The 25,426-nt window shown below is 35.0% G+C and overlaps 1 protein-coding gene across 1 annotated transcript; it reads right to left on the reverse strand.

Moving 5' to 3' along the window:
- Positions 1 to 1,554: 1,554 nt before the first annotated feature.
- Positions 1,555 to 9,381, reverse strand: LOC110109456 (probable LRR receptor-like serine/threonine-protein kinase At1g56140). The gene is made up of 21 exons (XM_028701178.1): positions 9,312 to 9,381; positions 8,995 to 9,066; positions 8,214 to 8,307; positions 8,020 to 8,091; positions 7,872 to 7,943; positions 7,547 to 7,618; positions 7,157 to 7,228; positions 6,991 to 7,062; positions 6,832 to 6,903; positions 6,661 to 6,726; positions 6,400 to 6,465; positions 5,055 to 5,099; positions 4,901 to 4,965; positions 4,396 to 4,781; positions 3,980 to 4,178; positions 3,741 to 3,902; positions 3,506 to 3,624; positions 3,128 to 3,338; positions 2,821 to 3,052; positions 2,561 to 2,711; positions 1,555 to 2,194 (listed from the first exon to the last, which is right to left on the reverse strand). The coding sequence occupies exons 3-21, from the start codon at positions 8,282 to 8,284 to the stop codon at positions 1,790 to 1,792; spliced, it is 2,610 nt and encodes an 869-aa protein (XP_028557011.1). The 5' UTR covers positions 8,285 to 8,307; positions 8,995 to 9,066; positions 9,312 to 9,381; the 3' UTR covers positions 1,555 to 1,789.
- Between the last annotated feature and the right edge of the window lie 16,045 nt (positions 9,382 to 25,426).

The raw sequence follows: 25,426 nt of genomic DNA on the forward strand, positions 1-25,426 counted from the left end.
AAAGTTATTGTATTTAATACACCTTTGAGGATATCATTAATGATCTCGAAATCTCATTGGTTATTACAAATTCCTGTGATGTTGACACGACTATTATTATAATAAAAAAATTATAAGAAAATCATTTAGGTTTTTTTTTTAATTATATTTTCATAGACCATTTAATAAATAAATTATGTTTCATTTAATTTGTTTAGAGAATATAGAATATTAATCCTATTAATATCTTTGTCTAAGTCAAAAAAATGTGTGCTGAATTATTTGATAATTTTATTAATAAAAAATTAATTTATTCCCCATTAGTTAATAAAATTAGTTTTTATTCTCAGAAGAACACTTTTACTTCATAGTATGTGCACAAATTTATGTGGGAGATGGAGACAGATGCTAAAATGTTAAACATAGCGTCTGTTTGGAATAGCTTTTATATTGTTTTATTTTTCATATTGTAATTACAATTTTTATTTAGTTATTGTTGTTTCTTTATTTTTTAAAAAAAATTGTGCTAAAAAACGGCTTTTTATAACAATTTTTAAAAAAGTTATTATTCCACAATAATTTTACCACCCTGAAGAAATGTTGAAGCCATTCCAAATTAAATAGGAGAAATTATTAGATGTGGTCATCAAACCGTCCAGAGGTGAATCAGGATGTGCCATGTCAACCTGATACATAGCGGTATATAGCACTGGTAAACAACAAATGGTGACGTAGCGCGTGCTGATTCGCCTCTGGATAATATTAGGTGATCGCACTTAATAATTTCATCCTAAATAGGCCCTTAGGGTCATCTCTAAGATTAGAGAACCTAGCTTGATAGAATTTTGGTGTGTTTGAACTTTGAAATTGTTGAATTTGTTTTAAGATTAATTTTATATATAACGAATTTATATTACACTGATCTTGAAACAAATTCATTGTTTTTAAAGCCCATCAATAAAAAATTCTATCGATATATTATATTGAGATTAGTGCAATTTTAGATATCATATATAACACGAATTTTAGTGTAAACCTAAGGGTTTCGAAGTCCATCATGATGCATTCTATATCACGTGTATGATATTATATTGTGATTTTTATTTTTCTATTTTGAAATGTATAAAAAAGAAAAATTAATAGATAAATAATAAATAATAATTTGATAAAAAAATATAATTTTTAAATATTTTTAATAATTTCATTCTTGAACTCTTAAATTCTAATATATTTAAAATGCACTTTATAGTAAAAATTTTTAAACAAGCCGGCTCGTAAGCTAGCGAGTATTTGCTCGTTAGCTGATCGAGCTAGGCTCATGAGCTGTTTATCGAGTCAAGCTCGAGGAATTCTAATATATTTAAAATGCACTTTATAGTAAAAATTTTTAAACAAGCCGGCTCGTAAGCTAGCGAGTATTTGCTCGTTAGCTGATCGAGCTAGGCTCATGAGCTGTTTATCGAGTCAAGCTCGAGTCAGCTCATAAATCTGCCTGACTCATTTACAATCCTAGAGCTAATTAGGTAGCTTAACAAGTAGCTTTCTGCCATGGCTAGGAATATTATCCTAGTATGATAAAGAATCAAGATCCACCTACTAACTTAATAAGGTCATAAGGAGGTTCTCTAGAGGGGCTGAGGTCACAGCAAGCTAAAAGAAGTTGCAGAGCTAGGGTTGCCAAAAGTATACATCAAAGCATCGAGGAGAGGTCAACAATAGAACCATCAACTGTAAGTTTGTATGTTAAATGATGTTAAGAAAGCCTCAATTGCATTGCACTGTAAATGATTTAGACTTGGAAGAAGATGGATCACCTTCCTTCCCTAATAGAGTTGTGCCTTAAAGGCACATCAGCTGAAGGATCAATCCCCATATAAGTTACAGTACTGCTTGGATCTGATGGCTCGCTAGTTTGAATATTTGTTAGTGCTGTGCTTAAGCTTGTTGATCTTGAACAATCATCATTAGCAAAATTGCTGCTTATGTCATTAAATTGCCATTCTGTTAAATAGCTAGGCCTTGAGGTGACCTCATTAACCTCGACATCGCCGGCCAACATGGCCACCACTCTTGACATCGGTGGTCGTAATGCCGGCGATGCTTGGATGCATAGAAGAGCAACGCCAAATACTCTAATCGCTTCATCTCTATTATATGATGGTAGAATTGGGTCCACCAAGTCCAGTTCATGTTTTTGTTCATATAAACGCCAAGCCTGAAATATAAGAAAAAAGTTCTGGTTAGATACTGCATTTTGTTATATTTTCATGTTTTGTTAACCTTTCAATGATGGATAAGAAAATTAAGGAGAATATGTTAAAATGTATGCACTAGTGATTTAAATCCATTTTAACGCTTCTCTTTGTACTATTTATAATACCTCTGTTGAAGGACGCTACCTTTCGTTGGTAATTTAATAATATTTTTGTTTTCAATCTTCAATTTCTTCATATTTTTTTAATAATCAAGTCATTGAATTTGTATATTTTTTTTTCTCTCTACATCAAATAGCACGCATAAATTTGAATGACAGATTGATACTTTTTTTTTTTAAATGTAAGATTAAGAACTGATTGCCTACCCAGTCAAGCAAGTAAACTTTGTCTTCCTCAAGAGTAGAGTCTGAATTAGGCCTTCCACTGAGAACTTCAAGAGCAACAACTCCAAAACCAAACACATCTGCCTTTTCTGTTAAATGTCCTCTCATAGCATATTCAGGTGCAAGATAACCTCTGCAAAGATCATAATTTTGAATTATAAATGATGTAGAACAACATAAAGAATGATAGAAATTTTAGTAAAAACAACAATTTAACAGTAAATATCAAATTCCTCACATACATTGTGCCTGCAACTCTTGTGCTAATGTGAGTCTTTTTGTCATCGTAAAGTTTTGCCAGACCAAAATCTGATATCTTTGGGTTAAGATTTCTATCTAATAGAATGTTGCTAGATTTTACATCCCTATGAACAATTTTCACACTTGATTCCTCATGAAGATAGGCTAAGCCTCTTGCTGTGCCTAAACAAATCTCAAAGCGCATTCTCCAATTAAGAAGCAAAACATTTTTCCCTGCAAAATGAGAACAATTATATGCCTGAATGCTTTCAGATTTGGCTATGTTTTTTTGGATGTTTTAGAACATACCAAAAATAGCTTTGTCCAAGCTCTTATTTTCTAGGTACTCATAAACCAAGAGTCTCTTGTCTCCCTCAATGCAGCAACCATACAACTTAACTAGATAACGCTGTTGAACTGCTGATATAATTGCTATTTCTGCCATAAATTGGCTCTTCCCATGATGAGATGCTACTAATAGTTGCTTTACTGCCACCATTCTTCCATCATATAATTTACCCTTAGATGAAACAAATAAATGCAGTTTACTCTCATTGCTTTTGATAAATCACTGCAGAATATTAGTATCATATTGAAATATGAAAAGGGTGATAATATAAAACTATTTTATGCAAAATTATATGGTAAAATTAAATTTAATGTTGTCATATATAGGCAAAAGTAAACCTTATATACAGGCCCAAATCCTCCCTCTCCAAGCAAATTAGACTGGTTGAAATCCTCAGTTGCTGCTCTCAATTCAGAATAGCTGAATGTATTTGGTCTAACAGCCATTCCTAATAACTCTGTATTATTTGACATAAATGAAATCAAAATTAACTTAGTCAAATTAAGAAAATTTAATATAAACATTCATTTGTTTACACATAATGAAAAATTTATATTCCTTACAGAAGTTTACCTTCTTCATCTTTGTTAACATTTTTTTTCTTTTGTCTCCACACTAATATTGCAAAAATGACAAGTCCCAGCACTACACCAGCTATGATTCCTACAATTAGACCTGTTTTATTACTTGATGAAGAGGAATTTGGGGCTTTGTTACTGACAGATGGGATGAAAGCTGTACACAATGATATTAGTAAGATAATTTGCAGGTTAATGAGAAATTTCACTAAAATTTCGTATGAAAATTCATACCAGGAGATACGCTGATTGCACAAATGGATGGACCATAGTAGCCTTGACTAGGAATAAAACTTGTTCCCTTTCCAGCCCAAAAAAAATGTATTTCTAGGAAGTTGTTCGTTACAGGTGTTCGGTACTCCTTCACGACTGCTGTAAAAGATTTCCCACCAGCTTCCTTCCTTATATCAAAATCCTTCTCTATAAGCTTTTCCTGAATTATATATTCTTATCCTTTAAGCAAGTTGAAGATAAGAAAAAATTATAGAAGTTATGTCATAAGTTAGTTTCATTTACACTAGCTTACATATATAAAGATAGATATCTTACTACCATTCAAAAAGTACTCAATTTGATTAAAATTTTACTTATTTATTTTGATATAGCTGGTCTAACAAATATAAATAAATATCAATGTGTGGTTTGCTTACCTGTAAATAAATATCAAAAACTCTTCTTCCTAAACTCTTCCAGGTGGGTGGATCTATTAGTCCAATCTCAGAAAACTGTAGTTTTACAGTGTAGTTCCCATTTTCAAGTCCTAAGCCATAGTATCTTAATGAAGAAGGTGACATCCTTGCAGTCTGAAAAAGTTCTTGATCCAGTGTGTTCGCTGATAGGGTCTGAGAACTAATTATATAATTTGTATTAGGATTTGAGGCACCTGCAAAGCTTCCAGTGTTGCTTACTGCCCATTTGATAGGATTAGTCACATAATAAGAAGCTGTAGTGAGAGTAGCATTATCCTTATCATAGCTAGTTCCATCAGAACTCATCAAATCTGAACTTCCACCACACTTTATTCCGAATTGAGAATCTGTAAGTTCAATATTTTAAACATGTTTAATTATGAATATAATATATCATAACTCCTATAGGAGGCTTTCGTTGTTCGCGAGGTGAAGAAAATGTAGAAATATGTGAAGAATGACTTACAAACTGGTGAGCCACGGTAGCATGATTTGTCTCTCTGAAGACACTCCAATCCTGAAGGCAAGACACTGAGAGTAAATTTGTAGATAAATTTCAAGTTAATGTATGAATCAAAATGAAGTTAAGCTTACACAACAGAGTAAATGAGGATAGTTACCTTTTATTAGAATTGTCAATGACAAAGTTATTGGCGACCAAGTTCCTATCGACAGGAAAAAAATAAGTCTAAATTTGTGCTTTCTTTTTTATTTAAAACGAAGCAAAAGAATTGTTATTTGAAAGAACTGACGGTCAAGCTGTTACCATATCTAAATTATCAATCGCACATGCTAATTATTTATACTAAGAATGCATATTATATGTTATTGTTATATTTCTTTATTATTAATGATATTCTTCATTATTTTGTATTTCTTTATTATATGTTTATACCAAGACCATAATTCACTAAAGATTTAGGCTTCGTTTGAGACTACTTTCTTACTGCTTCTTAAAATAGCTTTTTAGTACAAAAATTAATAAGCAATAAGAAAACTGTTTTAAGAAGCAATAAGAAAGCTGTCCCAAATGAAATCTTAGTCATTTAAAATACTCTCTATGCTAACATGTCAATTAGAGCTAAAGTTTTATATTTATTGTCTGACATCTCTACATTATAATGTACATTGCAATGTAAGCCTAGTCATTCACTTCATCCTCTCACTTTGACCTTCTCTCAAAGTTTTTTAATTCCATCTTGAGGCATTTGCCCTCTTTTATTTCTCATAGATTTATATACCCTCATGACCTCTTTTGTTCTTCATCAATAATAACCTGGTGACTTTTATCCTTGTTATGTTGGCCTCTTCCTTGATGATACTCTTCATAGGAGCATATATGATTGTACTAAGATGTCAACTCGGTAAATATTTAACCCTTCAATTTCTCTCTCCCTTGTTACGAAAGCAATGATGACTAAACCTTTCAACGTATAAATTATTAATAGTTGTGTAATTTTCTAACATAACATTAGTTCCATACTATTTTAGGGTTTATTTGGGACGTCTTTTTTACCGTTTTATAAAGCTACTTTTTAATATAAAATCTCTTGAAAGCAAGAGAAAAGCAATGGTCTACAACTGTCCCAAACGAAACCTTAATCTCACTTCTTGCCTATGTTTTCAAAAATGAGTGACGTCTCCATTAAATTAACTATAAACTTAAACTTCTATGACCTATTTTGTGCAAGAAAATACCTTATAATTTTTCTATTTTGATAGTTGCAAAAAGTTTTAGAGTTATAAAGCTACTAATATCGGGTAAGAAGGAAGAAGAATGATGGGCTGAATTTAAAAACAAAAAACAAAAAAAATTCATTTACAACCAATGGAACTCCCACCCTTCATACATCTCTGTAAGCACATGAAAAGAAGAAATAGTGCAATGGTATGGCAAGACTTTCATGGCTAAGAGAATAATGCAATTAGTAGAGGAAAAAATATAGCTTTTTTTCTACAACTTACAGCTCTAAGTTTGGATCATTGACCCAAGATGGAAAGCTTCCAGTCAATTGATTGTATGATAGATCTCTGAAGAGTTAAAAAGGAATTGATAATTAGTTGAAAATCTTATATTTCATCAAAGAATATAACATTTCTAGATTTGTCACTATGGCAAGAAAATTTCCCAAGCTATAATATACTACTACAACAATAACAAATCTTTATCCCACTACATGGAATAGCTATAATATAGTAGAAAGAAAATTATTTTGAACTCATTACATGCTACTGAGTGATGCGCTCTTTGTTTTTGGTAAGTCGCCCAGTAAGTAATTGTTCCCAAGAAATCTGTTGTGGAAGGCAGCAGAAAAAATATAAATTAGTCTTGTAATTGTATCATTGAAAATTTTAAGTGAGAATTATGAGACATAGAAGCAAGTAGGCTTTTCGTACAATAATTGCAGAGAGTTCAAGTTGAGAAGAGACTGTGGAACATTGCCTATAATATTGTTGAAGCTCAAATCCCTTTGTAAGAAAACAAAAAAAAAAAAAACTTAGTTTGCATTGAAGTAATGAGTGCTACTTCATTTTCATTTAAACAAAAGGACTAACAATTTAATTAAACTTGTATATTTTGTGAAGTTTGATGGAATAGTATCAGAAATCTTGGCGTTCCTTATGATCCTGCAAGGAGTTAAATTTATACAAAATTAAAGTTATGCGACAAATAAAATAAAAAGATGTAGATTGTTGATTGTAAGCATGGATCAACCCTTACAGTGTGCTTAGAGATGTCATATTACTAATGAATCCCAGCGATGAACTCCCATTTATTATGTCTCCTATTCGTCTGAGAATAGAGCATGCAATATTTCTTATTAGATAAACAATAAACATAAGATTAAGGCTCCGTTTAGGCTGACTTTCTTACTGCTTCTTAAAGCAGTTTTTATACTAAAAGTTGTTGTAATAAGCAGTAAAAAAGTTGTCTCAAACAAAACCTAAATGATTGGGTACAACCCTACGAATAGTCAATCATGAGGTTATAAATAAATCCATACAAAACTATTTGCATGATGCTATCCTCAGCTAATAATTTTTTTAACAAAATTGTGCCTATTCAGCAAAGGCATATTTACTATTAAGCATAAAGGGGGGAAATACTTACAAATCAGAAAGGTTGGTGAGACCAGAAAAGCTTGAAGGAATTGGACCACTGAAGGAGTTCCCTTGCATCCTCCTATCAGAACATCGTTTAGTAATGGAAACCTCTAATTAATTTATTTCCTAGAAATCTTTATATGAGTGCAAGTCCAATTATGGAGAGTTGCCTTGACACTTATGCTTCGTTTGGTACGGCTTTTTTATTGCTTCCTAAAGCAGCTTCATAGTATAAAAATTTTAATTTTTGTACTAGGAAGCTGCTTTAGGAAGCAGAAAGAAAGCCGTCCTAAACGAAGCCTTAATTCGAGAGCTATGAAAGGTAATCTTACAAAACGTTTAGATTTTTCCAAGTCCCAATGAAGCCGGGTATTTTACCCGTAAAATCATTGTCTGATATCCACCTGAATTAACAATTTTTATGTGATAAGAAGTAAATTTCTTAAACTTACTAAAGATTTCAGTGCACATAGAACTTACAGTGTCTGCAAGGTTGTAAGTTTCGATAGAGAAGCTGGGAGCTCACCACTTAGTCCAGAGCTATCCGTGTACCTGAGAATTGAACAGTAAACCTTATATAAACTTAAGGAACTGAAATCTTTATCATCTAATATCTTTAAATGAAAGAGTGAACAAGAAGTATTTTATTTCATTCTTGTTAGTAGAAGTTATACTGCAGTGTTATGATAATATAACCATTGTTGTAGGCTGCTAAGACCGCCAAGCTCTGGTGGAATAGCCCCATTGAAGTTGTTTGGCCCCATGCCTCTGCCACAAGTAAGATAAAATAAAACAAAACAAAACAAATCAAATCAAATGATCCTGATCATTTTTGGCTAGAGATAGAAATCCTATGGTGAATTCCTAATAAAAGAAATTCTTAAGATTTATTAAATCCTGCTTGTAGTCAAACCGCCCCTAAGGCTTCGTTTGGGATGACTTTTTTATTGCTTCTTAAAGCAGTTTTCTACTATAATTAAATATTTTAATTTTTTACTAAAAACTTGTTTTAAGAAGAAGTAAAAAAAGTCACCCCAAACGAAGCCTAAGGCTTAAGCCTTCGTTTGGGAAAACAGCTTTTTAGTACAAAATTAAAATATTTGTACTAGAAAGTTGCTTTAAGAAGCAATTTAAAAGCCGTCTCAAACGAAGCCTAAAGCTTTGTTTGGGACGGCTTTCTTACTGCTTCTTGAATCAACTTTTTAGTACCAAAATATTAACTTTTATATTAAAAAGCTGCTTCAAGAAGCAATAAAAAAATTCGTCCCAAACAAAACCCAACTCTTCCTTCATTGAAGGCATCAAACTTCAATATTTTTACATGGCTGGAAGAAAAATAATCTTCTGCTAGAGTTGGAAAGAGGAAATAAATAAAAAGCAATAAAACAACTAATTAATTAATTTTAGCTTCAAGAAAAGTGCTTTCTAAACTCCAAGAAGGGAAGTAATTCTTACAGTGAAATAAGATTTTTCAGATTCCCCAGCTCTTTTGGAATTGGTCCAGACAATGCATTAGTTCCAAAATTCCTATGTATGATTTTATAATAAAATTAATAATAATCAAGCAATTAATGTAGTTCATATATATATATATATGTTAGCATATTTTGATGTAAAATGTATAAGATGAACTTTATAATTCTTAGATTTGTGTTGAGATTAGTGCAATTCAGAACATTATATGTAGCACTAATTATAATGCAAATCTAAGAATTTTCATAATTTTTTTCCTCAAATTAAAGGAAATTAGATAAACTGACTTATTGACTTACAGGTATTGCAATGATGATAAGTTTCCTACAAAAGCAGGCAATGGCCCAGTCAAGTAATTCCGACCAAGATCCCTACAAAAGCAACTGGTAAGGCTTTGTCTGAAACAGCTTCTCGATTGATTCCGTGGTATGAAATGCAGCTAATAAAACATAAAGTGTGTTTCAAAAAGCTGTTTTTGAAAAAGCATTTTTTAAAACTATTGTTGCGAAAAAACTTTTATAAGCATGAACAAAAAAACTTAAACTGCCTAAACAAATCTAATCTCCTTGAAAAGCACATTTTTTTACTAATACATTAGAAAAAATTAGTAAAGAATGTCATATCCTCACCAAAATTTGATCAAAATAGATCTTAATGACCTTAAAATTATTAAATTTGTTTTTAAATAAATGCAATATTATATTATATTTTCCTTAAATTAAATTAAATTTAAAATTTGTCTTCATAAAATATTTAATCTATATATTCTATATATATATTAAAAAAAGAAACTTACAGATTCCAAAGATAAGTAAGGTTGCTGAGCTCCTCTGGAAATGTGCCAATTACATCAAGTTCATACACCTTGCTGTAAAAGGAATTAAAAGATCAAGCTAAAGAATATATTTTTAAATATATATATTTTAATGTAGTTTAGATATTAAAGTATCATATAAATAAATATAATAATTTCACTATTAAATATTTAAATAAATAATAATTTTGTTATATTTCTATGAATTCTCATATAAAAAAATTTTCATCATGATATTTAAATATTAGGATGAAACCAATTATTCTCTTAAATATCATTAAAGTTTTTTTTTTAATTTATTGCTCATGAATTATAAGCATAAAAAAATTTAATAGATTATTTTGATTAATGATAAGATAATTGTAATTTTTAAAATATAACATTTTCAAATAATTAGATTAAATATATTATTGAAATTGATTAACAAAACAATATGCGTAATATTCAAATTTAAAATTCTATTTTCTCTTATTTAATTTCATTCGCATTTCGGAGTGCGGACGGGGTGAGAACCGTCCGCACAGACACAGGGTATCAAGCGGTACCCAGTGGTACCGAATGATACCGAACGATACCAAGCGCGATTTTATACTAGTGTGCGGACGATTCTCCCGTCCGCACTGTACCTAATAATTTCTCGTGGCGAAGATAACAAAGTCAAATGGCCACTTAATACTAAAATTTTTTAAGGAAATTATAAGAGTGAACGGGCAATTGCGGTCAACAGTCTAACTTGGCGGCTCGCTCTCACACTACCTGCAATGCGCCAAAATTTTTTTATTTATATTTATTATTATTATATTTATTATTATTTGGGATGGTTTTTTTATTGATTCTTGAAGCATTTTTTTTGTATTAAAATTATATTTTTTTTACTAGAAAGTTGATTTAAGAAGCAATAAGAAAGCTGTCGCAAACCAAGCCTTATGCTTCATTTGGGACGGCTTTCTCACTGCTTCTTAAAGCATTTTTCTTGTATAAAAATATTAATTTTTAAACTAAAAATCTGTTTTAAGAAGCAATAAAAAAATCGTCCCAAACGGAGTCTAAATCTTTGAAACTAATTATATTTATGTGAAAATTAAGGCTTAAGAATCAAACATCAACTAAAAAGCACTTACGAAAGTTAAAATAATCATAAGAATGATAATTATAAATCAAAATTAAGGTGCTTTTCCATCTGAAGGAATTCAATTCATATTTTAACCCTAACAGAAAATTAATTAATTCAAGTACATATAATCAAACAAAACATATTAAGCCATTAATGAGACACCTTAAGCTTATAAATTATCAGAAGCTTTTCTAATCTAACCCTAAAAACAAGAAACTGGAGGATGTTTAGTTAATTAGGTAGCTCGGCGTACCTTCAATAGGATCAGTCTTTGCCGCAGCAGAAGATTCAGATCTGCATCTCTCGAAGAAGAGGAAGAAAGACCACAAAAGGAAGAAGAAGATTGAAACTTTTGATGAAGCCATTAATTTCTATTTGTATGGGAAAATTCATTACATTTTGATCTCCTTTAAGTAGAGGAGGAAGAAGGAGAGAGAATGTTTGACCGTCACAAGAGATTTGGTAATTAAGCAGATAATGACACAGCGCCATTATTGAAGTAGCTTTCGCACAGAAGATTTATATATGTTTATATAATACATCTCACTTGCGTGGAAGAATCATACTTCTTTAATGTTGAGGGTTATCATACCATTAAATCATTAATTATATTGTTAATTATGTTGTTAATTGTTAATTAATGATAATGTTTAATGTTTCAACTCATAAAGCCTCCTTGAATGATTTGTGGGAGTAGACACCTTTGGTTCTCATTTTAATTTAGAGGAATTTACATGCATATCATTATATTTTGATGTAATATTATATATATAATATTTAAATATTTATATTTATTTATAGAACATTTCAATTTTTAATTTTATAAAGAATATTATTAATATTAATGTTGCGTGCTAGAATATACGCGGTGATAGAGTTAAAATATCGCGTCTTTGTATGGATATTCAGCTCACACACAGAGAACACAAGATATTTTTAAGTGAAAAATCCTTGAAAGGGGAAAAACTACAAGGTCTCACTTAGTCTGAAATGATTCCACTAGTGTTTGGGAAGATTACAATGGGTTGACTCGTCCTTGAGGACGATTAGATTACAAATGTCAATCGTTTGGTTGAAATCTAGTGACAAACGGGAATGAAAGTCTAGCGGCACTAGGTGGACTGGCACAAGTTCGGTGCTACTTGGTAATTCGGGCGTCAGTTGGTAGCTTGGCATTGGTTTGGTAGAACTTCAGCGTCGGGCGATGGTTCGGCAGAAATCCGGCGTCAGATCGATGGTGGTCCAGCGGAACTCCGGGTGTCAAGTGATGGTTTGGCAGAACTTCAAGCATACTTCTGGCTTCAAGTGGTGGTCTGGTAGAACTCTGGGCGTCAGGTGAGGGTCTGTCAGAACTTCGGGCCTCAGGTGGTAGTCTGACGGAACTCAGGGCCTCAAGTGGTGGTCTAGCAGAGCTCAGGATCTCAAGTGGTGGTACGGCAGAAGTCCGAGCCTAAGAAGGTGGTCTGGTGGAGCTCAGGTCCTTAGGTGGTGGTTCGGTAGAACTACAAGCGTTGGTCGAGGAGGCAAGAGCGATCTCCAATCTCTCTCTTTTCTCCTTAGGCTTAGGGGTCCCCTTTCAAGAGGAAGGAGAGGTCCATTTATAGATTTCCTAGAGTGTCATGACACATAAATAGGAGGAAGATCAAGGGTAGTTGGGAAGTAGTTTGGGTGGACGGCCGATATTGAATCTCTTGATCGTGGACCGATCGCTAGATATTTGAAGGTCTTAATAATGTCGAAATTTCGTGATCTTAGGCTCGTTAGATTCGTCTCATTGAGCCACTCTATTTGACTATAAGTATGTCACGTTTGGAAACCGTTTGGTAATTCAAATTGTTGTTTGAATCTTCCAACAACGCTTCTGGCCCTTGATTTGGACCCATTTGGGCTCAGATTGAGTCGAACTTGTTGTCGATGGGTTTGTATTTCCGAAACGTTTAGTTCGACTATAAGTTTGCTGAAATTAAAGTAGAGATGGTCCCAATTTTAATTTTGGAAGTTTCCAACTTGATTTTCCCTTGAGATTCGTGCTCGATCAAGATAATTTTTTGAAGACATATCAATTAATTTATTTAAAATTAAATGTATATTTTTATGTATATATTTTGATATGAATTTATCACAAATAATTCAAGCAGCAGAACACACGTAGTGGGATAAAATCTTATTGCTATTGTTGTTGTTGTTATTATTATTATTATAGTGTAAAGATATTAATTTGTTGGCCTTTATTCAACAACTTTCTTAATGAAAGAACATGCAAAGGTTGGCATGCATTGAATTATCAACAAAGTCAAGCCAAACTCAATAAAAGCCTCTAAATAGGAACCAATTAAATTTTAATTTAGTATATGTTGAACAAATTTAACCATATTGTTGCCTTGTACAGGATCGTTTGGTACCTAGAAGAAAGACACAACAAGAACAAACAAACACAGGGAAAGGTAGCAGGAAATACCTCTGTATATTGGTATTCTCTCTTGAGAAACTGAGTGTAGAAGATAACAAAAAGCTACTTTCTCCTCTACAATTCTCCTATATGTATTTTCTGTTTTACTATCTATTTTTCCCATATTTAAAAAGCTGTAAAATACTTAAAAAGAGCTCACAGGAGGAAAAGTATACTAGGTAGTGGAGAATAAAAAGTTAATTAGAGAAACCAAGTGTGCCGCCGGACTTATTTAGTAATCCTGCACTGCATCAGTCCTCCCCGGCTTCAGAAGAGCTCGACTCCGACGAGCTAAGGGAGATTGGGGCATCATCAGTGGAATGATATGGCTATATGTCGGAGACGTTGAAAGTAGCGGAAGTATTGCAACCGGGTGGCAACTCTACGCGATAAGCATTGTCATTATACTTTGCAGTGATAGGGACCGGACCAATTTTTCGACGAGCCATCTTCGAATACTCTCCTGGAGCAAATCGTTCGCGGCGAAGGCGAACTAACACCAAATCCCCTACCTCAAAAAGTTTCTTCCTGCGATGAGTATCAACGGCCTATTTATAGCGATTATTGGACTTTATAATCTGCTGCTTAACGTCTGAAAGCATTTTGGAATAATCTTCGGAGAAGGACGCAGCCGCCGTGGACTTGCATTTAGGCAGAACAATGATATTGACAGCAATATTAGGTGCTTTGGTGTAAACAATGGAGAATGGGGCCTTACCGGTCGAGCGATTGGGCATGGCATTATACGCAAATTCAGCCTTACTAAGAACCTCCTCCCATTGCTTCGGATGCTCTTGAACTAAGCAACGGAGCATATTTCCCAATGTACGGTTAACGACTTCGGTTTGGCTGTCCGATTGAGGGTGATAAGCCGAACTAAATCGTAATTCGGTGCCCAAACGCTTCCACAATTCACGCCAGAAATGGCTTAGGAACTTGACGTCTCTATCGGAGGTGATGCTCCTCGGTAACCCATGCAGGCGAACAACCTCAGTGAAGAAGAGATTAGCAATTTGCAAAGCATTAGAAGTCTTTTTGCAGGAAATAAAATGTCCCATCTTTGAGAATCTGTCAACAATCACCATGATGGAATCGTTTCCTTTTCTCGTTCTCGGCAATCCCAGGACGAAGTCCATGCTCAAATCTTCCCAAATTGAGTCGGGTACCGGCAGAGGCATGTACAGACCTGTATTTTGAGCGCCCCCTTTGTATGTTTGGCAAACAGGACAACTATCTACAAGGCGGAAGGTATCTCTCCTGATTCGCGGCCAAAAAAATCTCTCCTGCAGTTGCCTCAATGTATTGTCTCTACCAAGGTGGGCTGCCAAACCACCCCCATGGATTTCTCGTATCAAGTGTTGTCGCCACGAAGACTATGGAATACACAGGAGGTTTTGTTTGAAAAGAAAACCGTGTGAAATTGAATAATCTTCAAACTGCACATTATCACAACATTGCGCCCAAATCTTGCCGAAATCCTCATCTTCGGCATACAAGTCTTTCAAATGTTCCAAGCCTACTAAATCAATTTGAAGTTTAGTAAGCAATATAGACTTCCTACTAAGTGCGTCGGCGGCTTTGTTGTCTATTCCGGGCTTGTGCTGGATTGTAAAAGAGAAGCGTTGTAGAAATAATAGCCAACGAACATGCATCTGATTAACATTTTTCTGCGTGTTGATATGTTGTAAGGCCTTGTTGTCGCTGCATAAAACGAACTCTTGGTGTAAAAGATACGACTCCCACTGCTTCAATGCACGAACGATTGCATACAATTCTTGTTCATAGGCGGTCCATTTTTGGCGAGTCGGGCACAACTTCTCGCTGAAAAATGCAATCGGTCTTCCCATTTGTGATAAAATCGCTCCAACCCCAATAGCAGATGCATCAGTTTCGACTGTGAACAACTTATCAAAGTTAGGAAGTACCAGAACGGGTGCAGTGGTAAGTGCATTTTTTAACTATCTGAAAGCTCCATTGTTGCTCGGGTCCCCAATAGAACGATTTGGACTTCAGACAATTTGTAATCGGAGCCATTAGGATGCTGAAGTTTTTAATGAATCGTCTATAAAAGTTCGCCAACCCGTGGAAACTACGAATGTCAAAAAGGGACTGCGGGATCGGCCAGCTCTGTATTGCGGACACCTTGGAAGGATCCACATGAACACCTTCTTCGGATACGATGAAACCCAAAAACCGCACAGTGGCAGTGACAAGTTCACATTTAGGGAGGTTTAGAAATAACCTGTTGGCCTTCAATACTTCAAGTATGGATCGCAGATGCTGGAGGTGCTTGGGACGGCTTTGGCTAAATACCAGAATATCGTCGAAATACACGATGCAGAACTTGCCAAGGAATGGTTTCAATACCTCGTTCATCATGCGCATGAAAGTGGAGGGGGCATTGCAAAGCCCGAAAGGCATCACTTTCCATTCAAAAAGGCCCTGAGGTGTTTTGAAGGCGGTTTTCCATTCATCGCCCGGTCGAATGCGTATTGATGATAGCCGCTCCGCAAGTCCAATTTGGAGAACACCGTGGATCCCGTGAGCGTGTCCAGCAACTCTTCTATACGGGGCAATGGAAAACGGTACTTAATTGTGATCTTATTTATAGCCCTGCTATCGACACACATTCGCCATTTACCATCCTTCTTCGGTACCAACAGGGCAGGAACTGCGCACGGGCTTAGGCTAACTTGTATGAGCTGTTTTGCTAACAAATCCTCTACAATCTCAGCCAAGATAGATTGCTCTTTCGGATTGAACCTGTAGTGAGACAAATTCGGTAGCGTAGCACCCGGAATGAGATCAATCTGATGTTGTATGCTTCTGAGCGGAGGCAGTTCTGCAGGTAACTCCTCAGGTATAACTTCCGCAAATTATTCTAATATCTCGGCAACGTCTCGTGGCCACACTTCATGCTGCTAGGTGGAATTTACTTCTGCAACAAATAAAGCGAACATTGGGGACGGCTCTCGCCAGCATTGTAACAATTTGGATCCCGACACGAGGTGCATTGCGGCCACCCGAGCTCCAGGCGTTGTTGCGGATTCTCCGATAGTACCTGACAGAAGCCGGAGCTTGCGTCCCTTCCAATCGAAGGAGTATGCATTTGCTCGTCCCTCATAGTGAGCATCCACATCGAATTTCCATGGCCTCCCAAGAATTAAGTGACATACGTCCATATCCAGGACGTCGCACAAGACTTTGCAAACATAATGTTTGCCAATGGAGAAGGTTACGCTGCAAGATTCAGAGACTACTATCTCCATTCCCCGTTTTACCCAACCTATTTTATACGGTTGAGGATGCTTCTTTGTTTTCAGTTGTAGACCCTGAATCACAGAGCGGGAGACGATATTTTCGGTACAACCGCTATCTATTAAGAGGTCACAGACTTTACCATTGATTGTGCATCGTGTTCTGAAGATGGCGTGACGTTGGGATGGATTGGTCTTCCGCGGAGCTAACAATAACCTCTTCAGAATTCCAAGGAATGGTTCGCCCTCGTCTACTGGCACTTCTTCAACGTCGTCTGCTTCATCAATTTCGACCTCCCCTGCTTCATTTTCTTCTTCTGGCCCCGCAAATTGTAACTGCTGCCTTTGCGGACACTCATTAGATTTGTGGCCGGGTTGAAAACAACGGAAGCATTTCAACGTTGAAGGTCGTGCGTATGGATTTGGATTGGGAGTCGACTTCTGCCGTAATTGGGATTTACCTTCGCCAGGCGAGTTGTTAGGAACACCCACTGGGGTGTTAGAACTAGCTGACGGAACCGTTTTCACGACCGCTAAGGAATTGGTTTTTGCACTAGCTAGGCTTGGCTCTTGCCAATGCCTTATGTTATGAGGGGCCTTCGAATGACGATTCTGCTGGACTTCCACCTTCAAAGCCAAGTTTACAGCCTGCGACATTGTCCATACTGAGTTCAGCTCTAATTTGTCTTGAATGCTGTCCTTGAGGCCTCCGATGTATCGAGCAACCAGTTGTGTACCCGATTCTTGTAAATCATTCCGAGCGCTTAGCCGATTGAACTCCCCTGTATATTTGCTAACAGTGCGCGAACCTTGCATACAATGCTGATATCTCATGTAGAGAATCTGCTCATAATCAGTGGGCAGAAACTGAGCCCGTAACAATTGCTTCATCCGGCCCCAAGTGCTAATGCGGCCTCTACCCTCCTTCCGCCGCATCTGTAAAATCTGCTCCCACCACGCACTGGCACCTCTTTTCAACCGACAGGCCACATATTTCACTTGCTTATCAGGGGCAATCTCCATGTAATCAAAAAAATTTTCAACCGGTTTTTCCCAATCTAGATAGTCTTCAATATGTAAATGCCCGTCAAAAAACGGAATGTCCAGCTTTACCTTGAATTCGCCCGGGTGATGTGAGAAGTGGTTTACTGCTCTGGGTCGACGCCTAGCCGCCTCCCAATCATCCTCAGTTTCTCCTTCACTGGAATATCTCCTGTCGAGACCGCACCTGAGCGGAAGCGTCTCATCCTTTGAATCAACCACGTCAAATTGATTCGCCGGAGCACGCCGGCCATGATTGCCATTAGCAAATCTTCTTCGAGGAGGAATCCTATTCGCAGGCATTTCCTCCCGATTGAAGAGGGGTGGATCTCTCGCCGCATTGGGATTGAACCCTTGGTGAATCGCAACAGTCAGCCGCTGAACGTCGGCCGATAAGTCATCAATCTTCAGATTCAACTGTTCCTGATTCGCCCATAGTGCATCTATGGTGCGAACTTCTTCCCGCACCGATTCTTTGCCTCGGTCCGTCATTGTCTTCCAGAAATGGCTCTGACCAACTGTTGCCATGTACAGGATCGTTTGGTACATGGAAGAAAGACACAACAAGAACAAACAAACACAGGGAAAGGTAGCAGGAAATACCTCTGTATATTGGTATTCTCTCTTGAGAAACTGTGTAGAAGATAACAAAAAGCTACTTTCTCCTCTACAATTCTCCTATATGTATTTTCTGTTTTACGATCTATTTTTCCCATATTTAAAAAGCTGTAAAATACTTAAAAAGAGCTGACAACAGGAAAAGTATACTAGGTAGTGGAGAATAAAAAGTTAGTTAGAGAAACCAAGTGTGCCGCCGGACTTATTTAGTAATCCTGCACTGCATCACATATTATTAAAAATTAACAGTTAAAATAAAGGCCCTCAGCCTTAATAAGCTAACAAATACATTGAAATCAAAAAGAAAATTCAAAGCAATTAACTTCATAGAAATGTAAATTCAAGACCTTAATAACTTTCCCTATAAAATAAATAAAAAGTCCCTTATCTAAAGTCACTTTCTCTATTTCTTTATAATATTTTACTTCAATTCCTATGATATTTAAACTGAGACTACAAATTGAAAAGTACTTACTAAGCATAAAATAGAGCAAAAACCTGATGACCATTCGAAATAAACTGTTTGTTATGTGTTAGTTTTCACATGCCTGCCTACCTCTTCATAAAATTTTTCCACAATTCTAAGCTTTCTTTCACATTGCACGCACACTTCGCTCTTTTTTGTCCATATATATTTTTTGGAAATTAGATTCAAACACTTCTGAAATTTTAAGAAAATAGGAAAAAAAAAAAGTTTAAATTAGCAAAACATATCAAGTCGCCACGCAGAAGATAACTTGCCTTGCCATGTGAACAAGTCACCGTCCACGTGATGACTTCATATGTTTTAATCTCCTTTATTTTTATTTAATCAAGTATAACACTTATTAAAAGTATTCCAATACCATCCTCAAAGCTCAGTAAAAGGAGAGTTTATTCTGAGCGGAGGTCGGGCGTAATTATGTTCGGAGGCAAATCAGGTGCAGCCATGTCAACGGTATCGAGCAGCGGTACACAACGAATGGGTGACGTGACCCATCCTGGTTGGTCTCCATACGACATTCAATTTCCGCACAGAATAATTAATCCAGTAAAAGACCCTTCTCCCTTAGCTTTACATATAGAGGAACATAGTTCTTCTCATATTTCTAGAAATCACTAGCCTGTTCATCTTCCCCAAATCGTTCGGCATTAATGACTTCTCAAACATGGGTTATTTCTCACAGTTTATTCTTCCTTCACCAAGCTACTAACTTCCACAGCAATGGTAGAATTCCAAGCTTGTTGTGTTTGGTAAACACAGTGTTTTGCAGGCAAGGTAGGAGGAGGAAGAAGAAATGTATTAAAAAATTAGTTTAAAAAGAAGTAAGAAAATTGTCACAAATGTGGCTTAAAACAAATATCAATGCTGTTCTTTAATATATACGGTAAAAATCTTGCTCAAAAAGTATAATTTTTTATTTTTAAGTTGAAAGCTTTGAGTTTGAGATGGTAAAAGAACAAATCAAATCATATATAATGATAAATAACTAATTATGGGGGGAGTATTAATCTAATCATAAAGATTAGCTTAACCTTGATTACTAATATTAATCAAATAGCTCCTATCATAATCAAAATATTGAATCAAACAGTAATTTTAATCATTATAGACAATCTATTTATTTCTCTCTCTCACACACCTTTTTTCCATCAAAATATCTCGGCTAAAAGAAGAATCATTAATCCTAAAGCAACCTAAACCTATTTTAGGGTCTCTTTGGAAAAAAACTTTTCCACTATTTTTATGATAAGAAAATCACTTAAGTAAAAAAAAAAAGCTCGTTTGAAAAATAACTTTTTTCCCAATTAAAATTTTTTTAAAATTATGATCGAGAAACATACCCTTAAAATTAAAAAAAAAAAAAAAAAAAAAAAAACTTAAACTGCTTCAAACAAAACCTCAATCTAAATATTTTTTAATGACAACTTGTTACTTAAAACTCTATTTAAATATTATCAAACATTATAGAAGCGAATAGCAAATAGTAGTGATATATCATAAAAAAAGGATTACCTTGATCTGGCGTGAATCACAAGGCAAAATCAAGTTGAAAATTTTAAAAATTAAATACAGTACCATCTAAACTCTTATTTTAGTGAACTTATAGTAGAATTGAACGTCTCAGAAATACAAACCCAAGGACACCAAATTCAACTCAATTTGAGCCCAAATGAGTCCAAATCGAAGACCCAAAGCAAAATTGAAAGATTTAAACCATAATTTGGATTATCAAACAGTTTCGAAACGTGACCTGCTAATAGTCATATCGAGCGTCTCGACAAGCCAAATCCAATGAGCTCAAGATCATCAAATTATGGTATCATTAAGGCATTCAAATGCTTAATAAACGGCCCTTGATCAAGGGATTCAACATTGGCGTCCATTCAAGTCACTCCTAATTCACCCTTGATCTTCCTCCTATTTATTGGTCTCATGACACCCTCAGAAAACTATAAATAGACCCCTCATTGAGGGGGGAGGAATAAGGGACTCAAGTAAGAAAGAAGGAAGATAAGGAAGAGTTCTCTTACCACCAGACTTGTCCTCGACCACCGCGGGATTTCAACCTGATCACCAATTATCACCGGACTTTCGCCCGACTACTAACGGATGTTGGATTTATGCCTGACCACCAACTGATGCCAGATTTCTACCCGATGTCGGACTTTCATATGTCGTCGGACTTCTGTCCGTCGCCAGACTTTAGTCGGACTTCTACCCAATGCAGAATTTTTTCCCGTCACCAGAATTCTACCCGACACTAGACTTCAACTTGTCGCCAGACTTCTACCCGCCATCAAACTTTTGTCGGACTTCCACCCAATGCCGAACTTCCATCGACCACTGAATTTCTACCCGATGTCGAGACGCCAAACTTCCATCCGTCGCCGGACTTACGTCAAACTTCCATCTGCCGTCGGACTTTCATCAGAGTTTTACCAGACCCGAACTTTCGTCCGTCGCCGGATTTCTACCGAACGCCGGACTCCCGCCTATCTTCGCATGACTTCGTCGGACTTCTATCTGATGTCGTACTTTCGTCCATCATTGAACTTCTGTCTGACGTCTGACTTCCGCCCATCACCAAATTTCTGACCACTATCGCCCACCGACTACAATCCTTTTGACTACTTTCACCCGACTACGATCTTTCCAAACTTCGTCGTCCACCTACTATGATCCTTCCGACCAATCGAACATGTAAATAGTGATTCTTATTATTTCTACAATGTAATGTACTCCATATAATGTATATTTGTTACATATGGCCAATGCCTTCCCCCCAATGAAGGGCCCCATTTGTAATCAACTACAAATACTAGTGGATTCATTCAAACTAGATCATACATCGTGATTTTTCCCTTATTCGGGATTTTTTATGTAAAAAATATGGTATCTATTATAAATGTTGCACCCTCTTTTTCATCTGATTATATATTGGATCTTCGTACAAAATTTAGACGTTAAACTTTATATTTCTCTACCGCCACGAATATTCTAGGATGCAACAAGTAGACCACAACTTTAACAAAGTTCACAAATGATAAATAATAAACAAAGCAACATTTTGGTAAGATGTAATAAGAAGTTCCATTATTTTATTAATTAATGTAGCCGATTACCCACATTATTCGTCAGTAATAGATGATTTTCTTGTAATGATTCGAGGACGCAACAAGTAGACCACAACTTTAACAAAGTTTACAAATGAAAAATAATAAACAAAGCAACATTTAGGTAAGATGTAATAAGAAGCTCCATTATTTTATTAATTAATGCGGTCGATTGCCCACATTAGAACTCCTTTTAGTAAAATTTCCCCTTCTTTTGCACCAATTTTCAACAATTGAGACCAACTCCCAACTTTTCATTCCACAAAATCAAGCTCTTCCAGCTTTTCATTACACAAAAATAATAAAAACAAAAGGCAAACAAACCCACCTACTATTTTATTCAAGTCTTCAATTGCACATTCTCTAATAATTTCCTTGTTTTAGTAACAAGAAAGGAGAAAATATTGCTTTCCCTTCTTCCTTTCTATAATTTAAATTCAAATATAATGAATTCAAAATAGAAAAAAAAATGATATCGATCGATATCCAGATGCCAAAACGCATCAGAATGAGCTTCAAAGCCGTCTGCTTGATCAGAGTTACAGAAAGCCGTCTGCTTGATCAGACTTACAGAAAGCTTTGAAAGAACTCCTGATATGTTTTGCATCAGAATATCCTGACAGAACTTATTTCCTTCAAAATATAGGAGTCATGGAAGATTCATCAGCCAAACAAGCCTCCCAAAACAACCTGTTCTTCTCCGCCTCATTAATCGCCGGCGATAAATGATCAGTGCTTCGTCGCCGCCTCTCTTCATCGGCCCAGGCGCCCTCCTGTCCCAACAAACACCACATCCTCCACGATATGCAATCGTGATTTTCGTCATCGTCGTCCAAGTCGTCGCTGTTTCCAATAATACAGGACTCAGCGTCGTCTTCTTCATCTTCTTCTTCGTCTTCTTTTTCTTCATCTTCATGAGTGTTTTCCTCTGAATCTCCTATCCGCTCAAGCTTGTTGGAAGGAAATGAGGCTTCTCTTCCCCGTTTGGTCCAATCCATTTTGGAAATTAGACAAGGAGGTTCAGTTTGTCCTCCCATATTTAAAGACGATAGCGGCACGTGACTCTCACGTGCATTTCAATTTGTTTAAAAATTGCGGAGAAATTTATCTACAAATTGGATTAAAAAAAGATAGAATATTCTAGTGCATTAGAAGATTTCATAATTCTTATATTTTTAATGCTTTTTGAAGCCGTTTTCTAGCACAAAAATTTTTAGCTCAGAATTTTTGTATTAAAAATTTGTTTTAAGAACCAGTAAGAAAGTCGTCACAAAATAAGTCATAGGCTTCATTCGGGGTGACTTTTTTACAGTGGCGGAGCCAGGAAATTTATCAAGGGGGGGCCTAAATCAACTTTGCCCCCCCCTCCATCCGCCCCTGCTTTTTTACTACTTCTTAAAACAATTTTTTAGTATAAAAATTTTAATTTTTATATTAGAAAACCGCTTTAGAAAGTATAAAGAAAGCCATCCAAAATGAAGTCTTTGATTTCATTTGGGACATATTTCTTAATATTTTATTTTTTAGACCTCAATCAAAGTTTTATTTGGTCATTTCTTTTTTATTGTTTTTAAAAAAATATCTTATGTTAAGAAGCTGTTTTTTATATTAACTTTTCAAATATCTATTTTTTTCAACAATTTTATAATTACTCTATAAAAAATTACAATCATCTAAAATAAACTTTTTAATTAAAATTTGACTCTTAATGGAATATAATGAAAAAATAAAATGAGATAAAAGATTTATTATTGACTTATTGTAAGAACAAATTGAAAATTTATTTAACTTATTTAAAATTAGTAAAAAAAAAAAATCGCGTTGCGCGTGAAAGAAACGTGTTAGTATCTGTTGGCTGCTGAGCTGAACATACGCGGTGCTGTCACCATAAATCCACGTGTTTCACCAGTGGTTCGTTCTGTGGGCGCAAAAGCGGGTGCGGTTTGCCGTCCATCCATTTTGATCAGTCCGGCACTAGAAATTATTCAGCGCACCCAACTGTCACCGCGGTGGGACCGATTGTGTTAAGAGGTGTTTAGGGTATTAATGCAGACGTGGCAGGTTGGGTGGATTTTTGGGGGAAACAAGCTGAGTAGTAGACCGATGGATTTATGAATGGCGGATTCAACCTTCTAGAAACAAGGCGACAGGCGAGGAGGCTTACATAGTCAAAGACGAATTGAAGAGGCTAGGCGGCTAATTGGCTGGCTAGGCAAATTATTTCATATTTGAAACGTCCCTTTCTCGTTTAGTCATTTCTTCTATTATAAATAATTGACTGTTAAATGCTTAAATACTCATTTTATTTGTTTTATAATTTCTATAAGCTCTCAAGCTCATGCATGTATTTATAACAATAAGACTTTATCATACTACACTATTGTATTTTATAAAGAGTCATTTTTTTATATAAATCTAATAGAAAAAGATTTTTTTATAATACTTTTAATCGAGTCATTTTAGATCAATTTTTGTCTTTCTTAACATAGGTCGAATGTAATACATCTACTATATCAACAGAATTATTGGAAGGCTGATGTTTTAAGTAATCAAACCATTTGAGACAACTTTATGATCTTATTTGCGTTGGAATATGTGTAAAAGATAAGTAAAGATTTGTTGATTTAAATATGATGGTGTGTTGACGAGTTTTTCTTTAAATAATATGATTTTATATTATCTGATACAACGATTTCAGAGCAGCGATTGTGAGTTATAAGGAGTTATTATTGTGTTGACGAGTCAAAAGTGGTGACTCTGTTTACTGAGCCAACGGTTTAGTAATATTGATATGATTAATGAAAAACTTTGTGATAGTTAGGACTTCTTACATGTTAAGTATGATTATTGAAATGCATGTTACAGATTCTTTGTTATTGTTCATATTATTATTATAGCAATGATTTATTGTTGTTGTCATTGGATTTATTGGTACTGATACATACATTGATATTGTTACTAAACTATTACTGATACTACTACTAATTCACTAGTATTGTTATTGAGTCATTGTATTGATTATTGATATTAAACATATATAACATGCTGAGCATGTGATATACTCAACATGTAATTAAGATATCAATATCAAGGTTGTGAAAATCATATTGTATAATTGACCGAAAGAATGAGATGTTTACGATTCTATCGATCGAATCGGGGTCGACCTAGATGACGTAATACATAATAATATTATAACAATTAATAAAATTAATATAAAAATTATGACACTCCAACCTTAAACCTCATAATTCTAAGAAATTTAAACTTCATAATTATAGTAGGTGATCACATGTTAGCTCTCAATATAATTAAATTATTATATAATTTAATTAAGTTGAAATGGTGAATATAATTATGTACTTTAATTAAATTATTAGATATATATATATATATATATATATATAATTTTTTTTCTCTTATATATAGGTTATGGATATTAGAAACCAAATAAGTTGGATGTATAACCGATTATCTCAAGGTCTGAAGACATTAACAGATGAATTCATTAATGGGGTGAACTT

This window comes from Dendrobium catenatum, unplaced genomic scaffold (assembly GCF_001605985.2).
Source record: "Dendrobium catenatum unplaced genomic scaffold, ASM160598v2 fragScaff_scaffold_1644, whole genome shotgun sequence".
NCBI classification, from domain to species: Eukaryota; Viridiplantae; Streptophyta; class Magnoliopsida; order Asparagales; family Orchidaceae; genus Dendrobium; species Dendrobium catenatum.

Coding starts and splice junctions, on each gene's coding strand:
- LOC110109456 (XM_028701178.1), bottom strand. CDS start 8,284: ATGGGGCTATTCCACCAGAGCTTGGCGGTCTTAGCAGCCTACAACAAT. Junction 4,966..5,054: donor ATTGACAATTCTAATAAAAG/GTAACTATCCTC, acceptor ATTTACTCTCAG/TGTCTTGCCTTCAGGATTGG. Junction 3,625..3,740: donor TGTTAACAAAGATGAAGAAG/GTAAACTTCTGT, acceptor CAAATAATACAG/AGTTATTAGGAATGGCTGTT.